At 44.8% G+C, this 24,475-nt stretch overlaps 1 protein-coding gene across 1 annotated transcript in view; it reads left to right on the top strand.

Annotated features, from left to right (window-relative positions):
* The window catches only part of LOC122926283 (solute carrier family 22 member 5-like), a 130,580-nt gene that overhangs the window by 88,670 nt on the left and 17,435 nt on the right, over positions 1 to 24,475 (top strand). The window contains exon 5 of the mRNA XM_044277657.1: positions 16,184 to 16,310. Coding sequence (XP_044133592.1) covers positions 16,184 to 16,310 — 127 coding nt within the window. The remainder of the gene's footprint in view (positions 1 to 16,183; positions 16,311 to 24,475) is intronic.

The raw sequence follows: 24,475 nt of genomic DNA, 5'->3' as shown, positions 1-24,475 counted from the left end.
AATGGGGTCATTTGTGGGGTTTTTCTACTGTTTGGGCATTGTAGAACCTCAGGAAACATGACAGGTGCTCAGAAAGTCAGAGCTGTTTCAAAAAGCGGAAATTCACATTTTTGTACCATAGTTTGCAAATGCTATAACTTTTACCCAAACCATTTTTTTTTTGCCCAAACATTTTTTTTTTATCAAAGACATGTAGAACAATAAATTTGGCGAAAAATGTATATATGGATGTCGTTTTTTTTGCAAAATTTTACAGCTGAAAGTGAAAAATGTAATTTTTTTGCAAAAAAATCGTTAAATTTCGATTAATAACAAAAAAAGTAAAAATGTCAGCGGCAATGAAATACCACCAAATGAAAGCTCCATTAGTGAGAAGAAAAGGAGGTAAAATTCATTTGGGTGGTAAGTTGCATGACCGAGCAATAAACCGCTAAAGTTGTGGAGTGCCGATTTGTAAAAAAGGGCCTGGTCACTAGGGGGGTATAAACCTGTGGTCCTTAAGTGGTTAAAAACTTTGTTAACCCTTTAGGCGTTCCACAAGAATTAAAGGAAAATAAAGATGAAATTTCAAAATTTCACATTTTTGGCAGATTTTCCATTTTATATTTTTTTTTTCTTTAACACATTGAGAGTTAACAGCCAAACAAAACTCATAATTTATTACCCTGATTCCGCGGTTTACATAAACACCCCACATGTGGTCGTAAACTACTGTACGGGCACACGGCAGGCGCAGAAGGAAAGGAATGCCATATGGTTTTTGGAAGGTAAATTGTGCTGGATTGGTTTTCTGAACGCCATATGTTTTTTATTTTTGTGCCGATCGTCTTGTGCAGGGGCTAGTTTTTTTGCAGAAAGTGTTGAGGTTTTTATTGGTACCATTTTTGGGTACATAGGATTTTTTGATCATTCATTATTACACTTTATGTGGCAAGGTGACCCAAAAATTGGCTGTTTTGGAACAGTTTTAATTTATTTATTTTTACAGCGTTCATCTGAGGAGTTAGGTCATGTGATAGTTTTATAGAGAAGATCGTTACGGACGTGGCAATACCTAATATGTATACTTTTTCTTATTTATTTAAGTTTTACACGATAATAGCATTTTTGAAACCCAAAAAATGATGTTTTAGTGTCTCTATAGTCTGAGAGCCATAGCTTTTTTATTTTTTGGGCGATTGTCTTAAATAGGGTATAATTTTTTGCGGGACGAGGTGACGGTTTGATTGGTACTATTTTGGGGGTCATACGCCTTTTTGATCGCTTGCTGTTGCACTTTTTGTGATGTAAGGTGACAAATATAGCTTTTTTGGCACAGTTTTTTTAATTTTAATTTTAATTTTATGGTGTTTATCGGACGGGGTCTATCATGTGATATATTTATAGAGATGGTCGGTACGGACGCGGCGACACCTAATATGTGTATTTTATTTTATTTTTTCATTTTTTTATAGGAAAAGGCAATTTCTTTTTTCTAATTTACATTTTTATTTATTTATTTATTTATTTTTACTTTTATTATTTTCACTTTTTTTTTTATCAGTTCCCTCTTGGATCTTGAAGATCCAGTGGGGCTGATAGTTGTACTATACTTTGCAATGCTCTTGCATTGCAAAGTATAGTACTTCCAGATTGCCTGTAGGTGGCAGCACTGGACGCCTTTGCCATGGCAACCAGACGCTTTTGCAAAGCGTCCGGTTGCCATGGCAACCATCGGGTGCTGCAATCACAGCGCTGCAGCCCTGATGGTGGAGAGAGGGAGCTCCCTCCCTCTGTTAACCCCATGGATGCCGCAACCGCAGCGCAGGAAAAAGGTGGGTTCCGGGAGGCTGCAGCGCAGGAAAGAGGGGGGTTCCGGGAGGCTTTGCAGCGCTTGGATTAAAGAGCTGCCAGAACGTTTATATACGTGGTAGCTGCACGGGGTATGTGCAGCTATCACGTATATATACAGATTGCAGACGTGAAGGGGTTAAATACAGGGGAGTCAGAGTTGGAAGTACAAAAAACTGAGGAGTCGGAGTCGGAGCATTTATCTACCGACTCCACAGCCCTGATGGGGACGCTTCAAGTTAAAATATACCATCGGATTGAAAAAAACAAACTGATATCCGATGGTATAATAGGGACTCCTGACTTTACATTGAAAGTCAACGGGGGACGGGTCCATTTGCAATTGCACCATATTGTGTCAACGTCAAACGGATCCGTCCCTATTGACTTGCATTGTAAGTCAGGACGGATCCGTTTGGCTCCGCACGGCCAGACGGACACCAAAACGACTTTTTCCTTCATTTCCGTGGATCCTCCAAAAATCAAGGAAGACCCACGGAAGAAAAAACTGACACGGATCACGGAACTACGGAACCCGTTTTTGCGGACCACAAAAAAAACGGTCGTGTGCATGAGGCCTTATGTAGAATTCATGAGCAAGTATGACCCAGCAGATTTCAATGGTTTATTTATGGTAGTATGAGCTTTAATTAAAAGTACATTAATATTCTCTATTGAGACCTTGTCCACTTGGTATAAAGCGGTGTCCTGTGCTATGTGGCGTATAGATTGTCTGTCTGCCTTGTCATCAGTTAGAATTACTCACTCACCGCAGACTATTCTCATGGTTTTTAATCATTTTCCAAATGCTGATACAGACCTTGATCGCCAGGGGTTAAACAGTGATGTATTGTAACCAAAAGCATTTTCTTCTGTGTTCCCTTCCGTACTGGTTTCTGAATTAGGTGCACATGTACTTTGTGGCTAAATCCTAAAAGATGAAATTCATTTTCTTCCCACAAGGGGGCAGCCCTGTAATGCTAGATAACATATTAAGCTATGGTAAATGGCTCCGTTCCCTGTGCAGTGTGGAAAACAATCTCCTACTCCCAGGAAACAATTCATGCTAGCTGATGCAGACAGACCTAATCAGGGCTTATGAGAATGACACAACTTGTCAGGTTTATTCATGCATGTAACCTAATGCTTGTTGGTACATGAAAAATCAGATTAGGGATGAGCAAATCGACTTCGGATTAAACATCCGAAAGTCGATTTGCATCAAACTTTGTTCTAATACTGTACGGAGCAGGAGCTCTGTACAGTATTAGAATGTATTGGCCACTTGGAACCTAACCTGTACAGTATTAGAACAAAGTTTTATGCCAATCGACTCCAGATGTTTCATCCGAAGTCGATTCGCACATCCCTAATTGAGATTAATCACATAGCTGCACTGCATTTTTGTGTGTTCATAATCAGGGTTTGAGGCGATTAAGGGTGCTGCCACACCTTCAGGTTTTTTTATGTTGTTTTTGAAGCCAACATCAGGTGTGGATCATAAAAGGAGAGGAAGTATTAGGCCAGTTTTAGACTCTTGAGTTGTCTGCTGGAAACATGCTCTGTGTGGGAACATGAGTTCCCATCCTGTAAAGAGACATCATTGCATTATAATGATTTATAATGCTGTATGTCCGTCCCTTCAGCTGTAATGTACTGACGGCATTATGTCATTACAGTACATTACAGCTGATGTCGTGCAGGGACACACAACATTAAATATCATTATAATGCTATGAGGTTTTATTACAAGAGCAGAATCAAGGAAAGAAAATAATGCTCGCATTTGTAGCATGTTTCTCACAAGACCACTCGCTTGTCTGAAACTGGTCTTAAAGGGCATCTGTCATTAGATTTGTCCCTATGAAACTGGCTGATCTGTTACATGTGCACTTGGCAGCTGAGGTTCCATGTTCGTATGTAGCAACATTGCTGAGAAAAATTATGTTTTAATATATGCAAATGTGCCTCTAGGAGCAATGGGGGCATTGCTGTTACACCTAGAGGCTCTGCTCTCTCTGTAACTGCCGGCCCGCTACACAATCTGAAGGAAAAAAAACCTCACAAACAATCTGACGTGCTGTGGATTTCTAAATTGGCACAGCAGGTCAGTTTCCACATGGAAAAAAAGCAGAGTGTATATTAGATCTGTGTAAACCCTTACACTGCGGTTTTCTGCATGAGAAGCCACATGCAAAAACTGCTTAGGGTAATTGCACACATTGCAGGTTACCCAGTTTTTCTGTGCAGAATTTTGTACGGAAAAAATGCAATAGAATACAGTACCAGCAAAGTGAATGGCATTTGACAAATCTAATGTACACTTTAGTTTTTTCTTTCCTGTGGAAATTAACCCACCGTGCGGATTTTGAAATCTGCAGCATGTCAATTGTTTGTGCGATTCCGCTCCTTATGCAAAAACACGCACACGGGTGTCGGCTCATTCAGAAGTTCCGCACAAACTTTCATGTGGATTTCTGTGTGTTTTATCAGTAAATCCACTACATACAATGCGTGGGTTACTTGGGTTTTTGGTGCAGATTTGATGTGGTTTTGCCACAGATCTCAGCCATGCATTGAAAAGGGTGAAATCTACACAAAAGAACTGCACAAAGAATAGACGTGCTGCAGATTTCAAAATCTTCACTGCAGGTCAGTTTCTGCAGGGAATGAAATAGCAAAGTGTACATGAGAATTGTCTCATGTCATCCACTTTGGTACTGTATTACGTTACTGTAAGACGCACATATTCCGCAGCTTGTGCAGGTAGCCTAAAAAGTGCACAAAAATGCAGCAAAACCGGTATAAATAGAGTGTTCTTTGTGGAGAAGTGGTATCTGTGCTTTATACATACTCTCCTTTCAGTACAATAGCTTAAGGTAAGTATGAATTAACAACCTCTGTACATCACTAAGGAATATGTAGACACTAGTGTTGATTGAGCGCCAAAGTGCTCTGGTGCTCGAGTAGAACACATCAGGATGCTCGGATGCTCTCCACAGCACCCAAGCACAATGGAAGTTAATGGGAGAACCAGAGCATTAAACCAGGCACCCCATGCTCTGAAGAGGGGAGAGTGTCTGGTTCACAGGAAAAGGTCAGAAATTGATGGAAGGCATGGGGGGGATGTCTGGTCTCCCAGGTCGCTGCTAGGAATGATGATGTCCGAGTAGTACGCCACTTTTACAGACTGACAATAATACGCACACAAAACCAAAGATAAATCGATTTTTGAGGAAAAATTGTTAGGAAACATTCTTTCCTGTATATTTACTTGTATATAAAGTGCAAATGCTGCCAAAAATTGCAAGGAAGAGGCACTCCGATACAGCCTGTATATCACATAAAGAAGGGCCTCATTCACATTGTGGTACAATGGGACTCCTACACTCATAAAGCTTATGCACTAAGTGAAAGGGCAGCCACAAATTACAAGGAATCGGCACTCCAATACATCCTTTATTACACATAAAGGAGGGCATGATCATACAGCACATATCCTATTATGATTAATGGCCTGCTGGTGACCCTCTAAAACATTAGGGATGAGGGCCTGCTGCTAATCTGACCATCTAAAACATTATGGGCAAGGGCCTGCTGGTGACCCTCTAAAACATTAGGGGTGAGGGTCTGCTGCTGAACTGACCCTCTAAAAAATTAGGGGCAAGGGCCTGTTGCTGATCTGACCATCTAAAACATTATGGGCAAGGGCCTGCTGCTGAGCTGACCATCTAAAACATTAGGGGTGAGGGTCTGCTCCTGAGCTGACCCTCTAAGGCTACTTTTCACACTGGCGTTTTGGCTTTCCGTTTGTGAGATCCATTCAGGGCTCTAGCAAGTGGTCCAAAACTGATCAGGTTTGCCCTAATGCACTCTGAATGGAAAAGGATCCGCTCAGAATGCATCAGTTTGCCTCTGTTCCGTCTCCATTCCGCTTTGGAGGCGGACACTAAAATGCTGCTTGCAGCGTTTCGGTGTCCGTCTAACGAAACTGAGCCAAACGGATCAGTTCTGACACACAATGTAAGTCAATGGGGAAGGATCAGTTTTCTATGACACAATCTGGCACAATAGAAAACGGATCTGTCCTCCATTGACTTGACTTTCAGTGGTGTTCAAGACGGATCATCTTGGCTATGTTAAAGATAATACAAACTGATCCGTTCTGAACGGATGCAGAAGTTTGTATTATCTGAACGGATCCGTCTATACAGATCCATGACGGATCTGCACCAAACGCGAGTGTGAAAGTAGCCTAAAACATTAGGGGCCGCTCCTGATCTGACCATCTAAAACATTAGGGGTGAGGGTCTGCTGCTGATCTGACAATCTAAAACATTAGGGGCGTAAAACCTCACTGAGGTCAGACATCCATATGCCTACTTGTCGCTTGTGAAGAGCGGAAGCTGACTGAAAAGGCGACAACCATGTTGCAGCTGGTATTCCAATACTGCCCTCTGCTGCTCACAAAGCCTGCCCTACATGTGGAACGTGGAGTTTCAGCGCATGCCCACGTCGCACAACAGTCAGTGAGCTGGCAATTGCAAGCACTGCTGCAGCGTCTCCAGACCGGCGGCAGCTTTAGGCTCCTTTCACACCTGCATTCAGGTGTCCGCTCGTGAGCTCCGTTTGAAGGGGCTCACGAGCGGCCCTGAACGCAGCCGTCTGGCCCTAATGCATTCTCAGTGGAGGCGGATCCACTGAGAATGCATTCGCCTGCCAGCGCTCAGCCTCCGCTCCGCTCAGTGAGCGGACGCCTGAACGCTGCAAGCAGCGTTCGGGTGTCCACCTGGCCGTGCGGAGGCGAGCGGATCCGTTCCGACTTACAATGTAAGTCAATGGGGACGGATCCGCTTGAAGATGACACCATATGGCTCAATCTTCAAGCGGATCCGTCCCCCATTGACTTTCAATGTAAAGTCGGAATGGATCCGCTCAGGCTACTTTCAGACTTAGAAAATTTTTCTAAGTTCTAATGCAGACGGATCCGTTCTGAACGGAGCCACCGTCTGCATTAATATGAGCGGATCCGTTCAGAACGGATCCGATTGAACGCAGGTGTGAAAGTAGCCTTAGATGACTTTCGGAAATGGGCACACGCGCGGTGCACCTTCACCACTAGCTCAGGCAAATTTCGGTAGGTTTTAAGAAACCGCTTAACCACTAAGTTGAACATATGGGCTAGGCATGGTATATGTGTGAGCTTGCCGAGCTCCAATGCCGTCACCAAGTTACAGCCATTATCGGACACAACCATGCCTGGTTGTAGGTTGAATGGCGAGAGCCATAGCTCAGTCTGGTTTCTTATATCCTGCCACAGCTCTGCGGCAGTGTTCTGTTTGTCACCTAAGCAAATTAGTTTCAGCACGGCCTGTTGCCGCTTCCCCACTACAGTGCTACACTGCTTCCAGCTACTGACTGATCGTAGGACCTGTGCCATCCCAGGGTGCAACTTGCTCCCAGCGTTCACCCAGTGTGCAGTCAGCGAAATGTAGCATCCCTGGCCAAAAGCACTTGGCCATGTGTCAGTTGTTAAGTGGACCTTCCCAATAACTGCATTGGTCAAGGCACGGGTGATGTTAAGGGACACATGCTGGTCTAAGGCGGGGATGGCACATCGGGAAAAAAATTGTGGCGGCTGTGAACTGAGTAACAAGGGATGGCTACCTCCATCAGGCTGCGGAAAGCCTCTGTGTCCACAAGCCTAAATGGCAGAATTTCCATGGCCAGCAATTTTGGAAAGGTGCACATTTTAGTACTATGGCCTGTGGGTGGGTGGCTGGGTATTTGCGCTTTCGTTCAAAGGCTTGGGGTTTGAACATCTGTACGCTGTGCTGGGACACAGAAGTGGATTTGCTAGATGATGGTGCTTGAGAAGGTCCAGGTGCAGGGTGGGAGGCATCCGGGTCTGCGTCTTTGACAAAGGATTGGCTAGCACGTAACACAGGGGAAGAGGAGGCAGTGGTGTGACCCGCAGACACTGATTGTGGACCCAGGTGTTCAGCCTACCTATTAGGGTACTTTCATGCCATGTGGCGGATTATGCTGGTGGTGAGGTTGCTAGTGTTCACGCCCCTGCTCATTTTGATACGGCACAAATGGCACAGGTTGCAAATGACCATTCTTTTATCGTCCACACTTTCCTCAAAAAAGCGCCAAACTGCGGAACACCTACCCCTTGGCAAGGGAGATTTCCACAAGGGGGTGCTCCGGGGAACAGTTGTGGGCCTGTTTGCTGTGGCCCGCCTTCTCTCTTTTGCCACCCCACTGCGTCTTCCAGCCTGTTGCGGTGCTGCAGATCCCTCCCCCTCTGTACTGCTGTCCTCGCTCGGCTTGCCATCTTCCCAGGTTGAGTCAGTGATTTCATCGTCCACAACCTCATCTTCCACTTCCTCACTCTTGTCATCTCCTGACTTGTTGACCTAACAAGAACCTCACTTATTGACAAATGTATCTCATCCTCCTCATGAACCTCTTGAGACACTAATTGTGGTTGACTTATTGGCAACTGTGTCTCATCATCATCGCCACCTAGTGAAACACTAATTGCTGTTCCCCACCATCATCTTTTTCTGACTGTGGATGCTCAAGAGTTTGGGAATCAGGGCACAAGATCTCCTCATGTCCCTCTTCAAGCGAGATCACTTGTTTGCCAAGACTCTCCATGGTGGGAGGAAGGAGGATCGGGGTGAGGTTTCTGTTGACCAGACTCTTGGCTACTGAGACTGGACTTTGTGGAAGACAGGGTGGTGCTTAACCGACTGGAAACATTATCTGCTGCAATACAACCGACCACCTGGTCGCACTGGTGTGACTTTGAGAGTGGTGTCCTCCACCGCCCTGTAAACTGGGACATGAAGCTAAGTATCGTGGATTAGTGTGTTTCTTGTGCTCTGGCAGCAGGCACTGTTTCACTGCAACCAGGGCCACGACCTTTGCGTGCACCATCAGCAGCACGGCCACTTCCCGGTCCCTTACTGCTCGCCTTGACCATATTAAATGGTATATATGCTTGCAAGTATGTCACACGTACAGTAGCGCAGGTTTTGTAAATGTATGCACAAATAAATTAAACTGAATATCACTGATATTTAGGATGCACAAACGTTATACAGGAGATGTAGCGCAGGTAATGTCGCTGTCACCAGCCGCGAAAATATTAAACTGAATGTCACAGATATTTAGGATGCGCAAATGTAACACAACAGATGTAGCAGAGGTTGTGTCACTGTCAGCAGCTGCCAAACAATTGCACGCAATTTATCGCAGGTTGCACTAATAATATATATTGCAGCCAGATAAAACAATATTCCTTAACCCCTTAAGGACACAGGACGTACCGGTACGCCCTATTTCCCGGGTACGGACCGGTACGTCCTACCTTAAAAACGGGATTCCGGCGCCGCGGGGGTTAATCGGAACGGGATGCCGGCTGAAATCATTAAGCCAGCATCCCGTAACAACGCAGGGGCAATCGCAGAAAACCGCAGGTCAATTCAGACCTGCGGTTTTCTGCGTTTCCGGTCCATTCGGGTGTCCTGTGACCTGATGAACCGGAAAAAGACTGCGATCGGTGGCGTAATTGTACACCACCAATCGCAGTACGAAGATTTGAAGAGGCGGTGCTGGCCCTGGTGCTGAACACTGCTGTCCAGGGTGCTGATTGGTGCAGGGGAGAGAGGCGCGAGATTCAAACTTCCTGCGCTCCCCTCTTCCTGTTCTGCACGAGCACCCGGAAGCATCGTCCAGCACCAGCTCCTGTGTCCCCCTAATCGCCATCCATCACCCTCCTGCACCCATCGCCACCCAGGTAGGTTAGGGTCAGTGAGGGAGAGGCACCGTTAGGCAGGGAAAGAAGGGAAAAGTAAATTAGGAAAAAAAAAAAGAAAAAGTACTTTTATTCAAAACTTCCATCTATCAGACCCCAGACCCCCCCTGCCACTTGCCCCCCCTCCCCTCACCACCACATATATTTTTTTTCTACGTGCGCTGACTGGCCGGCACTTTTTAGCGTCCGTCCACTGTTAGCGCATCGCCCGTTGTACCGCTGATCAGCAAGTTTGAACTTTTTTTTTCCTAACACTTGCCCTTTTTTTTTTTTGCCTTTTTTAGTACGCGAACACCCGTTGCCCCCACACACACGCACATATAATAAAGTTTTCCACACACGCACACATACACGCACACACATCCATGGCCCGCCAGATGTTCTCGGCCGAGGAGGCATACGCCCAGACTGCCTCTGACTCAGAGAGCCCCAGTGAGGATGAGGATGACCCCACATTCCTTTTATCATCCGCATCCTCCTCATAATCATCAGATAACGATGAGCCACCAAGGCGGCGGAGACGCCGCCAGGCGGAGCCAGGGGCCCCATGTGCTAGGGATCCTGTGGCCCACCCTAGTACGAGCCGCACTGGGGTTCGTACTGGTTTCCCGGCCCACCAAATATGTCCACCGGAGCCCCCTGCCGATGAACTTAGTTGGTGTTCCCCAGTGGACTTTGAGCCTGAGATTCCGGATTTTGCTGGCAATCCTGGAATCCAGATTCCCACAGTGGGGTTTACTGAAATAGACTATTTTAGTTTTTTTTTCTGTAACCCACTGGTGAATTTGATGGTGGAGCAGACTAATCTGTACGCCCAACAGTTCGTCGCTCAAAACCCAGGCTCATTTTTGGCTAGACCCGGTGGCTGGACGCTGGTCAGTGCAGCCGAAATGAGGACATTTTGGGACCTCGTGCTGCATATGGGTGTAGTCCAAAAACCCAGTGTCAGGCAATACTGGAGTGGGGACGTCCTGTACCAGACCCCACTGTACAGTATGGTCATGACACGCTCCCGGTTTGAGGCCATCCGGAAATGTCTGCATTATTCCGATAATGCAGCATGTCCACCCCGAGGCTATCCTGCCTATGACCGGCTGTATAAGATACGGCCGGTCATCGATCACTTTGGGGCCAAATTCATGGAGGCCTACGTACCTGGACGGGAGGTCGCGGTTGATGAGTCTCTCGTTGCGTTCAAGGGGAGACTCAGTTTCCGCCAATATATTCCCACAAAGCGGGCGAGGTATGGCGTGAAGCTATACAAAATTTGTGAGAGTACCTCAGGGTACACTTACAAATTTCGTGTGTACGAAGGGCGAGATTCCCGTATTCAACCCCCAGAATGTCCCCCCCACTCTGGGTGTTAGCGGGAAACTCGTGTGGGACCTTATGTACCCACTGCTGGATAATGGTTACCACTTGTACGTGGATAACTTTTATACCAGCATTCCCTTGTTCAGGTCCCTTGCCACCAGATCCACGTTCGCTTGTGGGACCGTGCGGAAAAATCAACGCAACCTCCCTGCCTACCCCCTCCAGGTACCTATCCCCAGGGGTGAGACCCGTGCACTTACCAGTGGAAACCTGTTGCTGGTGAGGTATAAGGACAAGAGGGATGTCCTTATGCTGTCCACAATCCACGGTAACAGCACCACCCCAGTCTTTGTGCGAGATACCACAGCAATGGCCCTCAAGCCCGATTGTATCATCGACTACAATCGGTATATGGGAGGAGTTGATCTCTCTGATCAAGTCCTCAAGCCATATAATGCCATGCGCAAAACCCGGGCATGGTACAAAAAAGTTGCGGTCTACTTGGTGCAGGTTGCCATGTACAACTCTTTTGTACTATCCCGAACCGCTGGCAGCACAGGGACATTCCTCCAGTTCTATGAGGCAGTCCTCAAGGACCTGATCTTTTCGGACCGGGAAAGAGCAGGCCGGAGTACCTCGGGAACTGGAGGTGCCCGGATCGTCCCTGGCCAACACTTTCCAGGTGTGGTCCCCCATACTGGAAAGAAGGGACGAAACCAAAAAAGATTCAGAGTGTGTCACAAGAGGGGGATACGGAAGGACACCACTACTCAATGTGACACGTTCCCCGATCATCCGGCCTCTGCGTTATCGATTGCTTCAGGGAGTATCACACTTCCACGGAGTACTAAATTTCTATAATCCCCAACAGTCCACTAGAGCACATAAAACACTATGGCTCTCAGACATTGGAGACACGGAAACAATTTTTCTTTACCCAAAAAATATTAGTTTTAGGGCATCCTCAAACTGCGGCCCTCCAGATGTTGTAAAACTATAACTCCCAACATGCCCAGACAACCTACAGCCATCAGCAGGGCACGGTGGGAATTGTAGTTTTACAACATCTGGAGGGCCGCAGTTTTAGGATGCCTGCTTAGTGTCTCCAAAGTCTGAGAGCCATACATATTGGGCATCGTCGCGTGCGTAAAAGTCGTCGCTATAAAAATAACTTTTGACCAAACGCCTTGGATGAACGGTGTTAAAAATATAAAATAAAAACTGTGCCAAAACACTAATTTTTGGGCAAAATTTAAATTTTAATCCATTTTGCCGGTAATAAAGCAAGGGTTAACAGCCAAACAAAACTAAATATTTATTGCCCCGATTCTGTAGTTTGCAGAAACACCCCATATGTGGTCGTAAATGGCTATATAGCCGCACGGCAGGGCATAGAACGAAGGGAACTCCATACGGTTTCTGGATTTTGATGGACAGTTTTTTTTTTTGACACCATGTCCCATTAGAAGCCCCCCTGATGTAGCCTAGAATAGAAACTCCAAAAAAGTTACCCCGTCTAAGAAACTACACCCCTCAAGGTATTCAAAAGTTACTTTACAAACTATGTTAACCCTTTAGGTGTTCCACAAAACTAAATAGCGAATGTAGAAACAATTTTAGAATTAAATTTTTTTGTTACATTGCCTCAAAAAAGAGTAATATAGAGCAACCAAAAATCAAATTTACCCCAAAAATAGTCCCAAAACAACAGCCACCTTATCCCGTAGTTTCCTAGATGGGGTCACTTTTATGGAGTTTCTACTCTAGGGGTGCATCAGGGGGCTTGAAAGGGTACATGGTGTAAATAAACCAGTCCAGCAAAATCTGCCTTCCAAAAACCATATGACGTTCCCCTTCTTCTATGTCCTGCCGTTTAGCCAAATAGTAGTTTACGACCACATATGGGGTGTTTCTGCAAACTACAGAATCAGGGCAACCTATTTTGTTTGGCTGTTAACCCATTTTTTCCAGTAATAAAGTAAGGGTTAAAATGGAAAATTTTCCAAAAGAATTGAAATTTCAAAATTGTTTCGCCATATGCCATTAACTCTTGTGGAACACCTAACCCAGTTTTGAATACCTTGAGGGGTGTACTTTCTTAAATGGAGTCACTTTTTTGAAATTTCTATTCTAGGGGTGCAACAGGGGACTTCAAATGGGACATGGTATAAGCAAAACCAGTCCTGCAAAATCTGCCTTCTAAAACCCATATGGTGTTCCCCTCCTTCTATGTGCTACCATTCGGCCAAACAGTAGTTTACGACCACATATGGGGTGTTTTTGCAAACTACAGAATCAGGGCAACCCATATTGAGTTTTGTTTGGCAGTTAACCCCTGTTTTACTCCTGGAAAAAAATTGATTATATTGGAAAATTTTCAAAAAAATAGAAATTTCTAAATTGTTTCTCCATCTGCCATTAACTCTTGTGGAAGACCTAAAGGGTTAATAAAGTTGGTATAAACTGTTTTGAATACCTTGAGGGGTGTAGTTTCTAGAATGGGGGGCATTTTTGGGAGGTTTCTATTATCTAAGCCTCTCAATATGACTTCAAACCTGAACTGGTCCATAAAAAGTGGGATTTTGAAGATTTATGAAAAATTTCAAAATTAGCTTCTAAACTTCTAAGCCTTGTAACATCCCCAAAAAATAAAATATCATTCCCAAAATGCTACAAACATGAAGTAGACATATGGGGAATGTAAAGTCATCACAATTTTTGGGGGTACTACTATGTATTACAGAAGTAGAGAAACTGAAAGTTTGCTAATTTTTCAAAAATTTTGGTAAAAATTGTATTTTTTTGACCCAATTTTAGCAGTGTCATGAAGTACAATATGTGACGAAAAAACAAACTCAGAATAGCCTGGGTAAGTCAAAGCTTTTTAAAGTTATGAGCACTTAAAGTGACACTGGTCAGATTTGCAAAAAATGGCCTGGTCCTTAAGGTGAAATAGGGCCGTGTCCTTAAGGGGTTAAAAGGACTTTTGGGTCTCTAACAGCTTTCAAAACTAAACTCTGCCTAAAAAAATAATAATACTAAGGCCTAATTTACACGAACGTATGGCTTTTATAGTTTTTTGCAGTTCCGTTGTTCCGTTTTTGAGGTCCGTTGTGTTTCCGTTTTTCCGTATGCCATGTACAGTATACAGTAATTACATAGAAAAAATTGGGCTGGGCATAACATTTTCAATAGATGGTTCAGAAAAAACGGAACGGATACGGAAGACATTCGGATGCATTTCCGTATGTGTTCCCTTTTTTTTTTTTTGGCGGATCCTTGAATTGAATGGAGCCATGGAAAGTGATTTGCGGCCAAAAATAGGACATTTTCTATCATTCAACGGAACGGAAATACGGAAATGGAATGCATACAGAGTACATTCCGTTTTTTTTTTTGGCGGAACCATTAAAAAGAAAGGTTCCGTATACGGACCTTATATGGAACACAAAAAAACGGCCCATACACTCGCAAAAAAAACCAAAAAACGTTCGTGTGAACTAGGCCTTAGGGCTCTTTCACATCTGCGTTATTGTCTTCCGGCATAGAGTTCCGTCGTTGGGGCTCTATGCCGGAAGAATACTGATCAGGATTATCCTAATGCATTCTGAATGGACAGTCCGTCCTTCAGGATGCATCAGGATGTCTTCCGTTCCGGAACGGAATGTTTTTTGGCCGCAGCAAATAGCGCAGCATGCTGCGCTTTTTGCTCCGGCCAAAAATCCGGAACACTTGCCGCAAGGCCGGATCCGGAATGAATGCCCATTGAAAGGCATTGATCCGGCCTTAAGCTAAACGTCGTTTCGGCGCATTGCCGGATGCGACGTTTAGCTTTTTCTCAATGGTTACCATGGCTGCCGGGACGCTAAAGTCCTGGCAGCCATGGTAAAGTGTAGTGGGGAGCAGTATACTTACCGTCCGTGCGGCTCCCGGGGCGCTCCAGAGTGACGTCAGGGCGCCCCAGGCGCATGGATGACGTGATCGCATGGATCACATGATCCATGCGCATGGGGCGCTCTGACGTCACTCTGGAGCGCCCCGGGAGCCGCGCGGACTGTAAATATGCCGCTCCCCTGCTCCCCAGTACTACTATGGCAACCAGGACTTTAATAGCGTCCTGGGTGCCATAGTAACACTGAAAGCATTTTGAAGACGGATCAGTCTTCAAATGCTTTCAGTACACTTGCGTTTTTCCGGATCCGGCGTGTAATTCCGGCAAGTGGAGTACACTCCGGATCCGGACAACGCAAGTGTGAAAGAGGCCTTAGACTGAGCCGAACCACATGTCATCGGGTGCTATATCGCACCAGATGACTCGTTCCGGCCAGCCAATCACTCTAATGCCTGTAATCAACATGGCTACGGCATTACAGTGAGTGCCAGCACTTCCCCGCACATTTATTGGCTGTGTAGCAGCTAACAGACGTGAGGGGAGGAGACTCGAGCATCACGATGCTCAGCACATTGCGGTGTTCGAGTCAAAATGGTGTTCGGACGAGCATGCTCGCCCAACACTAGTAAGGCTACTTTCACACTGGGGTTTCTGGGTCCGCTTGTTAGATCAGTTTCAGAGCTCTCACAAGCGGCCCAAAACGGATCAGTTCAGCCCCAATGCATTCTGAATGGATAAGGATCCGTTCAGAATGCATCAATTTGGCTGTGTTTGGTCTCCGTTGCATTTTTTTAGACTGTTGCTAAAACACAGCTTGCAGCGTTTTGGTGACCGTCTGACGATGCGGAGCCAGACGGATCCGTCCTGACTTACAATGTAAGTCAATGGGGATGGATCCGTTTTTCACTGACACAATATGATGCAACTTGAAAACGGATCTGTCCCCCATTGACTTTCAGTGTAAGTCAAGATGGATCCGTTTTGACTTAGACTTTTTTTTTATGAATAATGCAAACTGATCCGTTACGAACGGAAACAAGCGTTTGCATTATCGGTGCGGATCCGTCTGTGCAGATACAAGACTGATCCGCACAAAACGTGTGAAAGTAGCCTAATATCAATAGACAATCTCGCTCTATAGTGTGTATGGACAACAACTCCTTGTGAATATTGCAGAAGAGTAAGTGGGATTATCACACCTGACTGTTTAGGATCTCCGTAGAGTTGGATTTTAATATTACTAAGCAAAATAATCTTACAATTTCTTATACTGTAGGTGATGATATAATAACACCTTAAAAATGACTGTCTTATTGCAGGGTCATCCCAGAGTCTCCTAGATGGCTGCTATCACAGGGCAGGATCAGTGAAGCTGAAGAGATCATTAGGAGAGCTGCAAAGAAAAATCGCATCCTACCACCTGAGATATTATTCAGTCCTTCAGAGGTAAGATGCTTTGCATTGGAATGAAATTACTAATGTGCAGTTAATTAACAGAAAGATCCTACCACATACAGTCTATAGAAATATTATTTCAGCCTTCCCTTATGACTGGAACATGCTTTTTATTGGGGGATCATCAAATGACAGGACCAATGGCTGAGGACTGCTGTTTGGATGGACGACACATAGCATAGACTGGGTTGGATCAATTCTTTTACTATTCCTGTGTGGTCTGGAATCAGGCAGGTCAGACTGCCATGCCTGGAATTGACATCTATGTTTTTAATAGCTGAAAAACGATTTGTTGGCGGAATGTACATTGTTACATATTTGGCATACAAGGACATTTATCACACTATTTCGCCTTAAAAAAAACTCACAAATTATGGTGCTTACCAGGTTTGTGCCGTAATTCACAATTTTTCTTGCCACTCAAAGTGGTGCGAAAAGTAGGTGTGCTTAGCGGGAGGGGTGGGACCACACACTGCCTGACAGATATAGCTGGTGTAGATTTGAATTTCTGGCGCACAGATTGCCTAGAGATGTGCCAAATCTATTAAGAGGCCTGAGTCTCTTAATAAATGTAATGTGTTCTGTGACAGACTTTATACTAAGACTTGTGTTTGACTTGGGTTACGGTTTTTACATAAGGTACAGAGTGGTATGTCCCTGTTAAAAAACAGACAATTATTACAGCAGTGCTTCCATAGTTGTGTGTCGCCCCCCCAGTGGTCGCAGGAGCGCTGTGGAGGAAACCGTTGTGATACAAGTAATTATACAGTATGTTACACCATTCTTTCTCTTGTAGCAGCAATTTCTGGCTTAGCAAGATAACGAACTCCTTATGTGCTTCTTTAAATGTCATAATAGCATCAGGAGATGGAAATTTTTAATTTTAGCATAGACTTCAACCACTGGTGGGACTCTGGGATCACTACCTTTTGGCTGGTGAGAGCCCAGTAGAAAAAGGTTGAGCAGCTTTAGGCTGGTATTAGGGTTTATGTAATGCAGACTTTGGTCTTGTTCAGCTGTGTCCTGTCTAATACATTACATACTAGCTCCCTGTGGGGAGGAACTGAGGAGGGATCTTGTAATCTCTCTATACAGAGTGGTGGAATATGTTGGCACTCTATTAATTTTTGATACCATAATGGATCATATAATACAGCTTTCGAGATTCTTGCCTACTATTAGCTAGATGAAAGAATTTGCAAAAGTTCAGACTGATACACAGATAATAAATGACCCCCTTAATAGTCTGAGCAGACATACAGTTAGGTCCATATATATTTGGACAGAGACAACATTTTTAACATTTTTGTTCTGTACATTACCACAATGGATTTTGACCAAAACAATTCAGATGCAGTTGAAGTTCAGACTTTCGGCTTTAATTCAGTAGGTTGAACAAAATGATTGCATAAAAATGTGAAGTAACGCATTTTTTAAACTCAATCCCTTCATTTCGGGGGCTCAAAAGTAATTGGACAAATTAAATAATTTAAATTAATTAAAATGTAAATTTCTAATACTTGGTTTAAAACCCTTTATTGGCAATGACTGCCTGAAGTCTTGAACTCGTGGACATCACCAGACGCTGCGTTTCCTCCTTTTTAATACTCTGCCAGGCCTTTTACTGCCGCGGTTTTCAGTTGCTGTTTGTTTGTGGGCGTTTCTGTCTGAAGTTTAGTCTTTAACAAGTGAAATGCATGCTCTATTGTGTTCAGATCAGATGACTGACTTGGCCATTCAAGAATATTCCACTTCTTTGCTTTAATAAACTCCTGGGTTGCTTCGGCTTTATGTTTTGGGTCATTGTCCATCTGTATTATTAAACGCTGACCAATCAGTTTGGCTTCATTTGGCTGAATTTGAGCACACAGTATGTCTCTGAAAAACCCAGAATTCATCCGGCTGCTTTTGTCCTGTGTCACATCATCAATAAACACTAGGAATTCAGTGCCACTGGCAGCCATGTATGCTCAAGCCATCACACTGCCTCCGCCGTGTTTTTCAGATGATGTGGTATGCTTTGGATCATGAGATCTACCATGCCTTCGCCATACTTTTTTCTTTCCATCATTCTGGTAGAGGTTGATCTTGGTTTCATCTGTCCAAAGAATTTTCTTCCAGAAGTGTGCTGGTTTTTAAGATGATGTTTTTTTTTTTTGTTTTTTTATAGCAAAGTCCAATCTATCCTTCTTATTCTTGAGGCTTATGATTGGCTAGCACCGTGCAGCGAACCCTCTGTATTTACTTTCATGCAGTCTTCTCTTTATGGTAGATTTGGATATTAATATGCCTATATCCTGGATAGTGTTATTCACTTGGTTGGCTGTTGTGAAGGGGGTTTCTCTTCACCATGGTGATTCACCAACAGTTTCCTAGTTTATAAGCATAAAGCGTAAAGGGAATCTGTCATGTTGAACATGGTGTCTGAGCTGCGGGCAGTATGTTATGGAGCAGGAGACGCTGAGCAGACTGATATATAGAATAGAAGAAAATAGTTCCAGCACTTGAAATAAAATGCAGTTGCACTTTATTTCTTCTTGTAGCATATAACTCACATGGACACAAACCTTCACCCCAGCATGGTATACGCGTTTCGAACACAGGTGTGTTCTTAGTCGTAACCTAATGAGACTATCCTTCCTGGGCTTTAAATATACTTCATACCCCCAATCAAGTCAGGGGTGGGGATATACAAACCTCTTGGTAAGGAATGCTCATTAACTTGCTACACATAGCAAATAGAATCCACATATAAAATTACATCAAATGCGACATTTCATGCTGTGAGGTAACAACCAATTATAATCCCAACCAAAAATTAGTTCCACAACACGAAAATGTGAACGAAATAAAAAGTAAAAATTGTACAATTAATTTCCTTAGTTTACATTGTCAAACATATAATGGAATTTGCTTTGCATGTGCACAAGGGAAATATGACAAAAATTAAAGAAATGTATGTCTTGCACTGCTGAACATAAGTATTTGAACACCTGAAAGAGCAAGGATTCTGTCTCTCAAAGACCTGTTACTGTGCCTTTAAAAAGTCCACCTCTACTTCACTCATTAATCTAACTTAGTAGCACCTGTCTGAGCTCTTTAACCTCCTCACGACCGCCGTACGCAGGATTGCGTCTTCGCGGCGGTCGTGCTGTTCTGGGTGGACGCGCCGGTGCGTCCTCTCGCGAGACGCGAGATTTCCGGGTATGCCGGCCCGCGCATGCGCATCGCGGGCCGGCAAAATTCAAAGAAGAACTTCGTCATCAACCTGCCGGCCACGATCATTGGCTGGCAGGTTGTTGATTTTCAAAAAAACGAATCAGCAGCCAGATAACCCATCATATTAGTAAATATGATGGGGTTATATGGCTGCTGTGCTCCTCTGCTCCTTCTTTTGGTCGGTTGGTTCCAGGAGAGGAGCAGAGGAGCACATCATTACTGTGAGTACCCACTACAGTACACTTAGCCCCCAGATCACCTCCCAGCACCCAATTAACCCTTTGATCACCCTGTCAATCACTAGTGAAAAGGAAAAAAAGTGATCAGTGCAAACTGTCACTTTTTTTTTTTTCACTGTTATTGACCGTTAGGTTTTAGGTATAGTTTAGGTCCCTTGGTTAGGTAGTTAGCGATCAGTTAGCGCCCAGCCCACCGCACCGCAGTCCGTTATTCGCTGATTAGCGTATCGCTAATCAGCATTTGTACTTTTATAGTATCTGAAAGTGATCAAAACTGATCACGGTCAGATCTATAATAGTACTAGTCTCACTTTAGTTCGCCCTCCACCCAAAACGCAGTGTTTGCCCGATCAGGCCTGATCGGTCGCCCACACGTGCGTTTGCCCACGCCCGCCCCACCGCAGTGACAAAAAAATATTTTTTTTTTGATCACTGCACATTCACTTTACACGCACTGCGGCGATAAAAAAATCAGTTTTGATATTTTTTATCAACCGCAGCGGCCTTTGGTACTTCGCTAGGCTCCCCTTTGTAAGACAGGCTTGCTTTTTTTTTCTTGGGTAGTCTCAGGGAATACCCTGAAATTTAGTTGCCCACATGTCTAACAGGGGGTATTCTTCTGAAGAGGCCTACAGGCTTCTGACCCAGTCGGATGAGGAGTGGGAACCCTCATCTGATGAATCCAGCGGGTCAGAATACGAACCTGTAGAAAGCAGTGGCTCTCTGACCCAAAGTTCGGACGAGGAGGCTGAGGTCCCTGATAGCAGCAGGCGTACCCGGCCCCGTGTCGCTAGACCGCAGGTTGCGCAGGATCCGCTTCAAGAGCAGCAGAGTGGGGCTGGTGCTGTCGGATTACGTGGTGAGGCATACACCAGCAGCCCAGCCCTTCCTGGACCTAGTACCAGCACTGCCGTACAACCTGGTGAAGTAGCGAGCACCAGAAGGGCAGTTGAAGCTGGTACGGTGGCACGTGCAGTAGTGACCCCGTCGCAGCCACCGCAAAGACGTGCCCGTAGAGCCCCTAGAATCCCAGAGGTGCTGGCAAACCCTGATTGGCAGTCCCCAACTTCCGCCGCACCCGTAGTTTTCCCTTTCACTGCCCAGTCTGGAGTTCGGGTTGAGACGGCTCAGATCGGTTCGGCCCTGGGATTTTTTGAGCTGTTCTTGACTGCGGAGCTTTTAGACTTAGTTGTGGCCGAAACAAACAGATATGCCACACAATTTATAACCGCTAACCCGGGAAGCTCTTATGCCCAGTCTTTCCGGTGGAAACCAGTCCAAGTTTCCGAAATTAAAACTTTTCTGGGCCTCCTCCTCAACATGGGCCTGACAAAAAAACATGAATTGCGGTCATATTGGTCCACGAACCCAATTCATCACATGCCCATGTTCTCTGCTGCTATGTCCAGGACACGATTTGAGACCATCCTGCGTTTCCTGCACTTTAGCGATAACAGCACCTCCCGTCCCAGGGGCCACCCTGCTTTTGACCGGCTCCACAAAATTCGGCCCCTCATAGACCATTTCAACCTGAAATTTGCAGATATTTATACCCCAGAGCAAAACATCTGCATAGACGAGTCCCTAATACATTTTACCGGGCGCCTTGGCTTCAAACAATACATCCCAAGCAAGCGCGCCCGGTATGGGGTCAAATTGTATAAGCTCTGTGAAAGGGCCACAGGCTATACCCACAAATTTCGGGTCTATGAGGGAAAAGATCAGACCCTGGAGCCGGTCGGTTGCCCTGACTACCTGGGGAGCAGTGGGAAGACAGTTTGGGACTTGGTGTCACCCTTATTCGGCAAGGGGTACCATCTTTATGTGGACAATTTTTACACAAGTGTGGCCCTCTTTAGGCATTTGTTTCTAGAACGGATTGGCGCCTGTGGTACCGCGCGAACTAGTCGCGCGGGCTTCCCCCAACGGCTCGTTACCACCCGTCTTGCAAGGGGGCAGAGGGTCGCACTGTGTAACGAAGAACTGCTCGCGGTGAAATGGAGAGACAAGCGTGACGTTTACATGCTCTCCTCCATTCACGCAGACACGACAATCCAAATTGAGCGAGCAACCCGTGTCATTGAAAAGCCCCTCTCAGTCCACGACTATAACCTCCACATGGGAGGGGTCGACTTCAATGACCAGATGTTGGCTCCGTATTTAGTTTCCCGACGCACCAGACGCTGGTATAAGAAGGTGTCTGTATATTTAATTCAATTGGCTCTGTACAATAGTTTTGTTCTCTACAGTAAGGCTGGGAGAACTGGATCCTTCCTCAAATTTCAGGAAGAGATCATCGCGAACCTCCTGTATCCAGGAGGTTCCGTGGCCCCATCCACCAGTGTAGTTAGCCGTCTACACGAGCGACACTTCCCCAGTGTCGTTGCTGGTACCTCAAACCGACCGCCACCCCGAAAAAAATGTTGTGTCTGTAGCAGGAGTGGAATAAGGCGTGACACCCGCTATTTCTGTCCTGACTGTCCCGACCACCCTGCCCTATGCTTTGGAGAGTGTTTCCGGAAGTACCACTCACAGGTACACTATTAGCATAGGGATCATCTCACCAGGATAGGCACACAGGGCTATTAGGGCCCATTCACTCACAGCTGCTGCAAACGTCTCCTTTCACATGGGACAAAGTGCATAACGCACTTCGCCACATCTTTGGGCGATTTGCGCTTTGCACATTGACCCATGGGGAAGGAGAGGTTTGTTCTATAAAGGTAAAAAAAAAAAAAAAAAAAAAAAAAAAAAAACAGGTAAGCAAACAGGTTAATGTTTAGTTCCAAAAGTTAAAGTTACATGTTCTGTTCCAAAGTTAATAAAAATTATTGCGTTGTGGCCTGGTTTTTTTTTTTTTTTTTTTTTTTTTTTGTCTTTTTACCTTCCAGGTGGACCAACCGATCTACTAGCTGCAGCACCGATGTGCATTCTGACAGAAGCATTGCACTGCTGTCAGATTACACGCAAGTCGGTGTATGCGGCGCTGCAAGACGGGATTTTCTCCTCTGCAGTGACAGATACGTTTGCCGAGGCATACGAGCTGAGGAGGAGGCGGCGTTCCTATGCTTTGGCAAGCACTTTGTATGTATGTATGTATATATATATATATATATATATATATATATATATATAAAAAAAAAATCCCGGCAATGATTTATTCATCCACATCGATTGATGTGAATGGAGAAATCTGGTTTGCCAGGGCATACGAGCTAAGTGGGTATGGATGTAGGGCGGAGCTCCTACGTCCTGGCAGACGCCTTTCCCCTCCATTTTTTTTTTTGGGCAGAGATTTTTTCATCCACATTGATCGATGCGAATGAAGAAATCTGTGCCGTTCATTTTTTTCTTTCAGCCCAGAGGCTGAACGGAAAAAAAAATCTCATTACCTGTATGCTCAATATAAGGAGAATAGCAGAAACTCCTAATGCTGGCCATACATGTAATGATTGCGGAGACCCTCAAATGCCAGGGCAGTACAAACACCCCACAACTGACCCCATTTTGGAAAGAAGACACCCCAAGGTATTTGCTGAGGGGCATATTGAGTCCATGAAAGATTGAAATTTTTGTCCTAAGTTAGCGGAAAGTGAGACTTTGTGAGAAAAAACAAAAAAAAATCAATTTCCGCTAACTTATGCGAAAAAAAATAAATTCTATGAACTTGCCAGGCCCCTCATTGGATACCTTGGGGTGTCTTCTTTCCAAAGTGGGGTCACATGTGGGGTATTTATACTGCCCTGGCTTTTTAGGGGCCCTAAAGCGTGAGAAGAAGTCTGGGATCCAAATGTCTAAAAATGCCCTCCTAAAAGGAATTTGGGCACCTTTGCGCATCTAGGCTGCAAAAAAGTGTGACACATCTGGTATCGCCGTACTCAGAAGAAGTTGGGGAATGTGTTTTGGGGTGTCATTTTACATATACCCATACTGGGTGAGAAAAATATCTTGGTCAAATGCCAACTTTGTATAAAAAAATGGGAAAAGTTGTCTTTTGCCAACATATTTCTCTCACCCAGCATGGGTATATGTAAAATGGCACCCCAAAACACATTCCCCAACTTCTCCTGAGTACGGCGATACCAGATATGTGACAATTTTTTGATGCCAAGGTGGGCAACGGGGCACATATTCCAAAGTGCACCTTTCGTATTTCACCGGTCATTTTTTACAGATTTTGATTGCAAAGTACTTCTCACACATATGGGCCCCTAAATTGCCAGGGCAGTATAACTACGCCACAAGTGACCCCATTTTGGAAAGAAGACACCCCAAGGTATTCCGTGAGGGGCATGGCGAGTTCCTAGAATGTTTTATTTTTTGTCGCAAGTTAGTGGAATATGAGACTTTGTAAGGAAAAAAGAGAAAAAAAAAAAAATCATCATTTTCCGCTAACTTGTGACAAAAAATAAAAAATTCTAGGAACTCGCCATGCCCCTCACGGAATACCTTAGGGTGTCTTCTTTCCAAAATGGGGTCACTTGTGGCGTAGTTATACTGCCCTGGCAATTTAGGGGCCCAAATGTGTGAGAAGTACCTTGCAATCAAAATGTGTAAAAAATGGCCTGCAAAATCCGAAAGGTGCACTTTGAAATATGTGCCCCTTTGCCCACCTTGGCAGCAAAAAAGTGTGACACATCTGGTATCGCCGTACTCAGGAGAAGTTGGGGAATGTGTTTTGGGGTGTCATTTTACATA

The sequence above is a fragment of the Bufo gargarizans genome, chromosome 2 (assembly GCF_014858855.1).
Source record: "Bufo gargarizans isolate SCDJY-AF-19 chromosome 2, ASM1485885v1, whole genome shotgun sequence".
Taxonomy (NCBI): Eukaryota; Metazoa; Chordata; class Amphibia; order Anura; family Bufonidae; genus Bufo; species Bufo gargarizans.
This window is presented reverse-complemented; position numbering and strand designations above follow the sequence as displayed.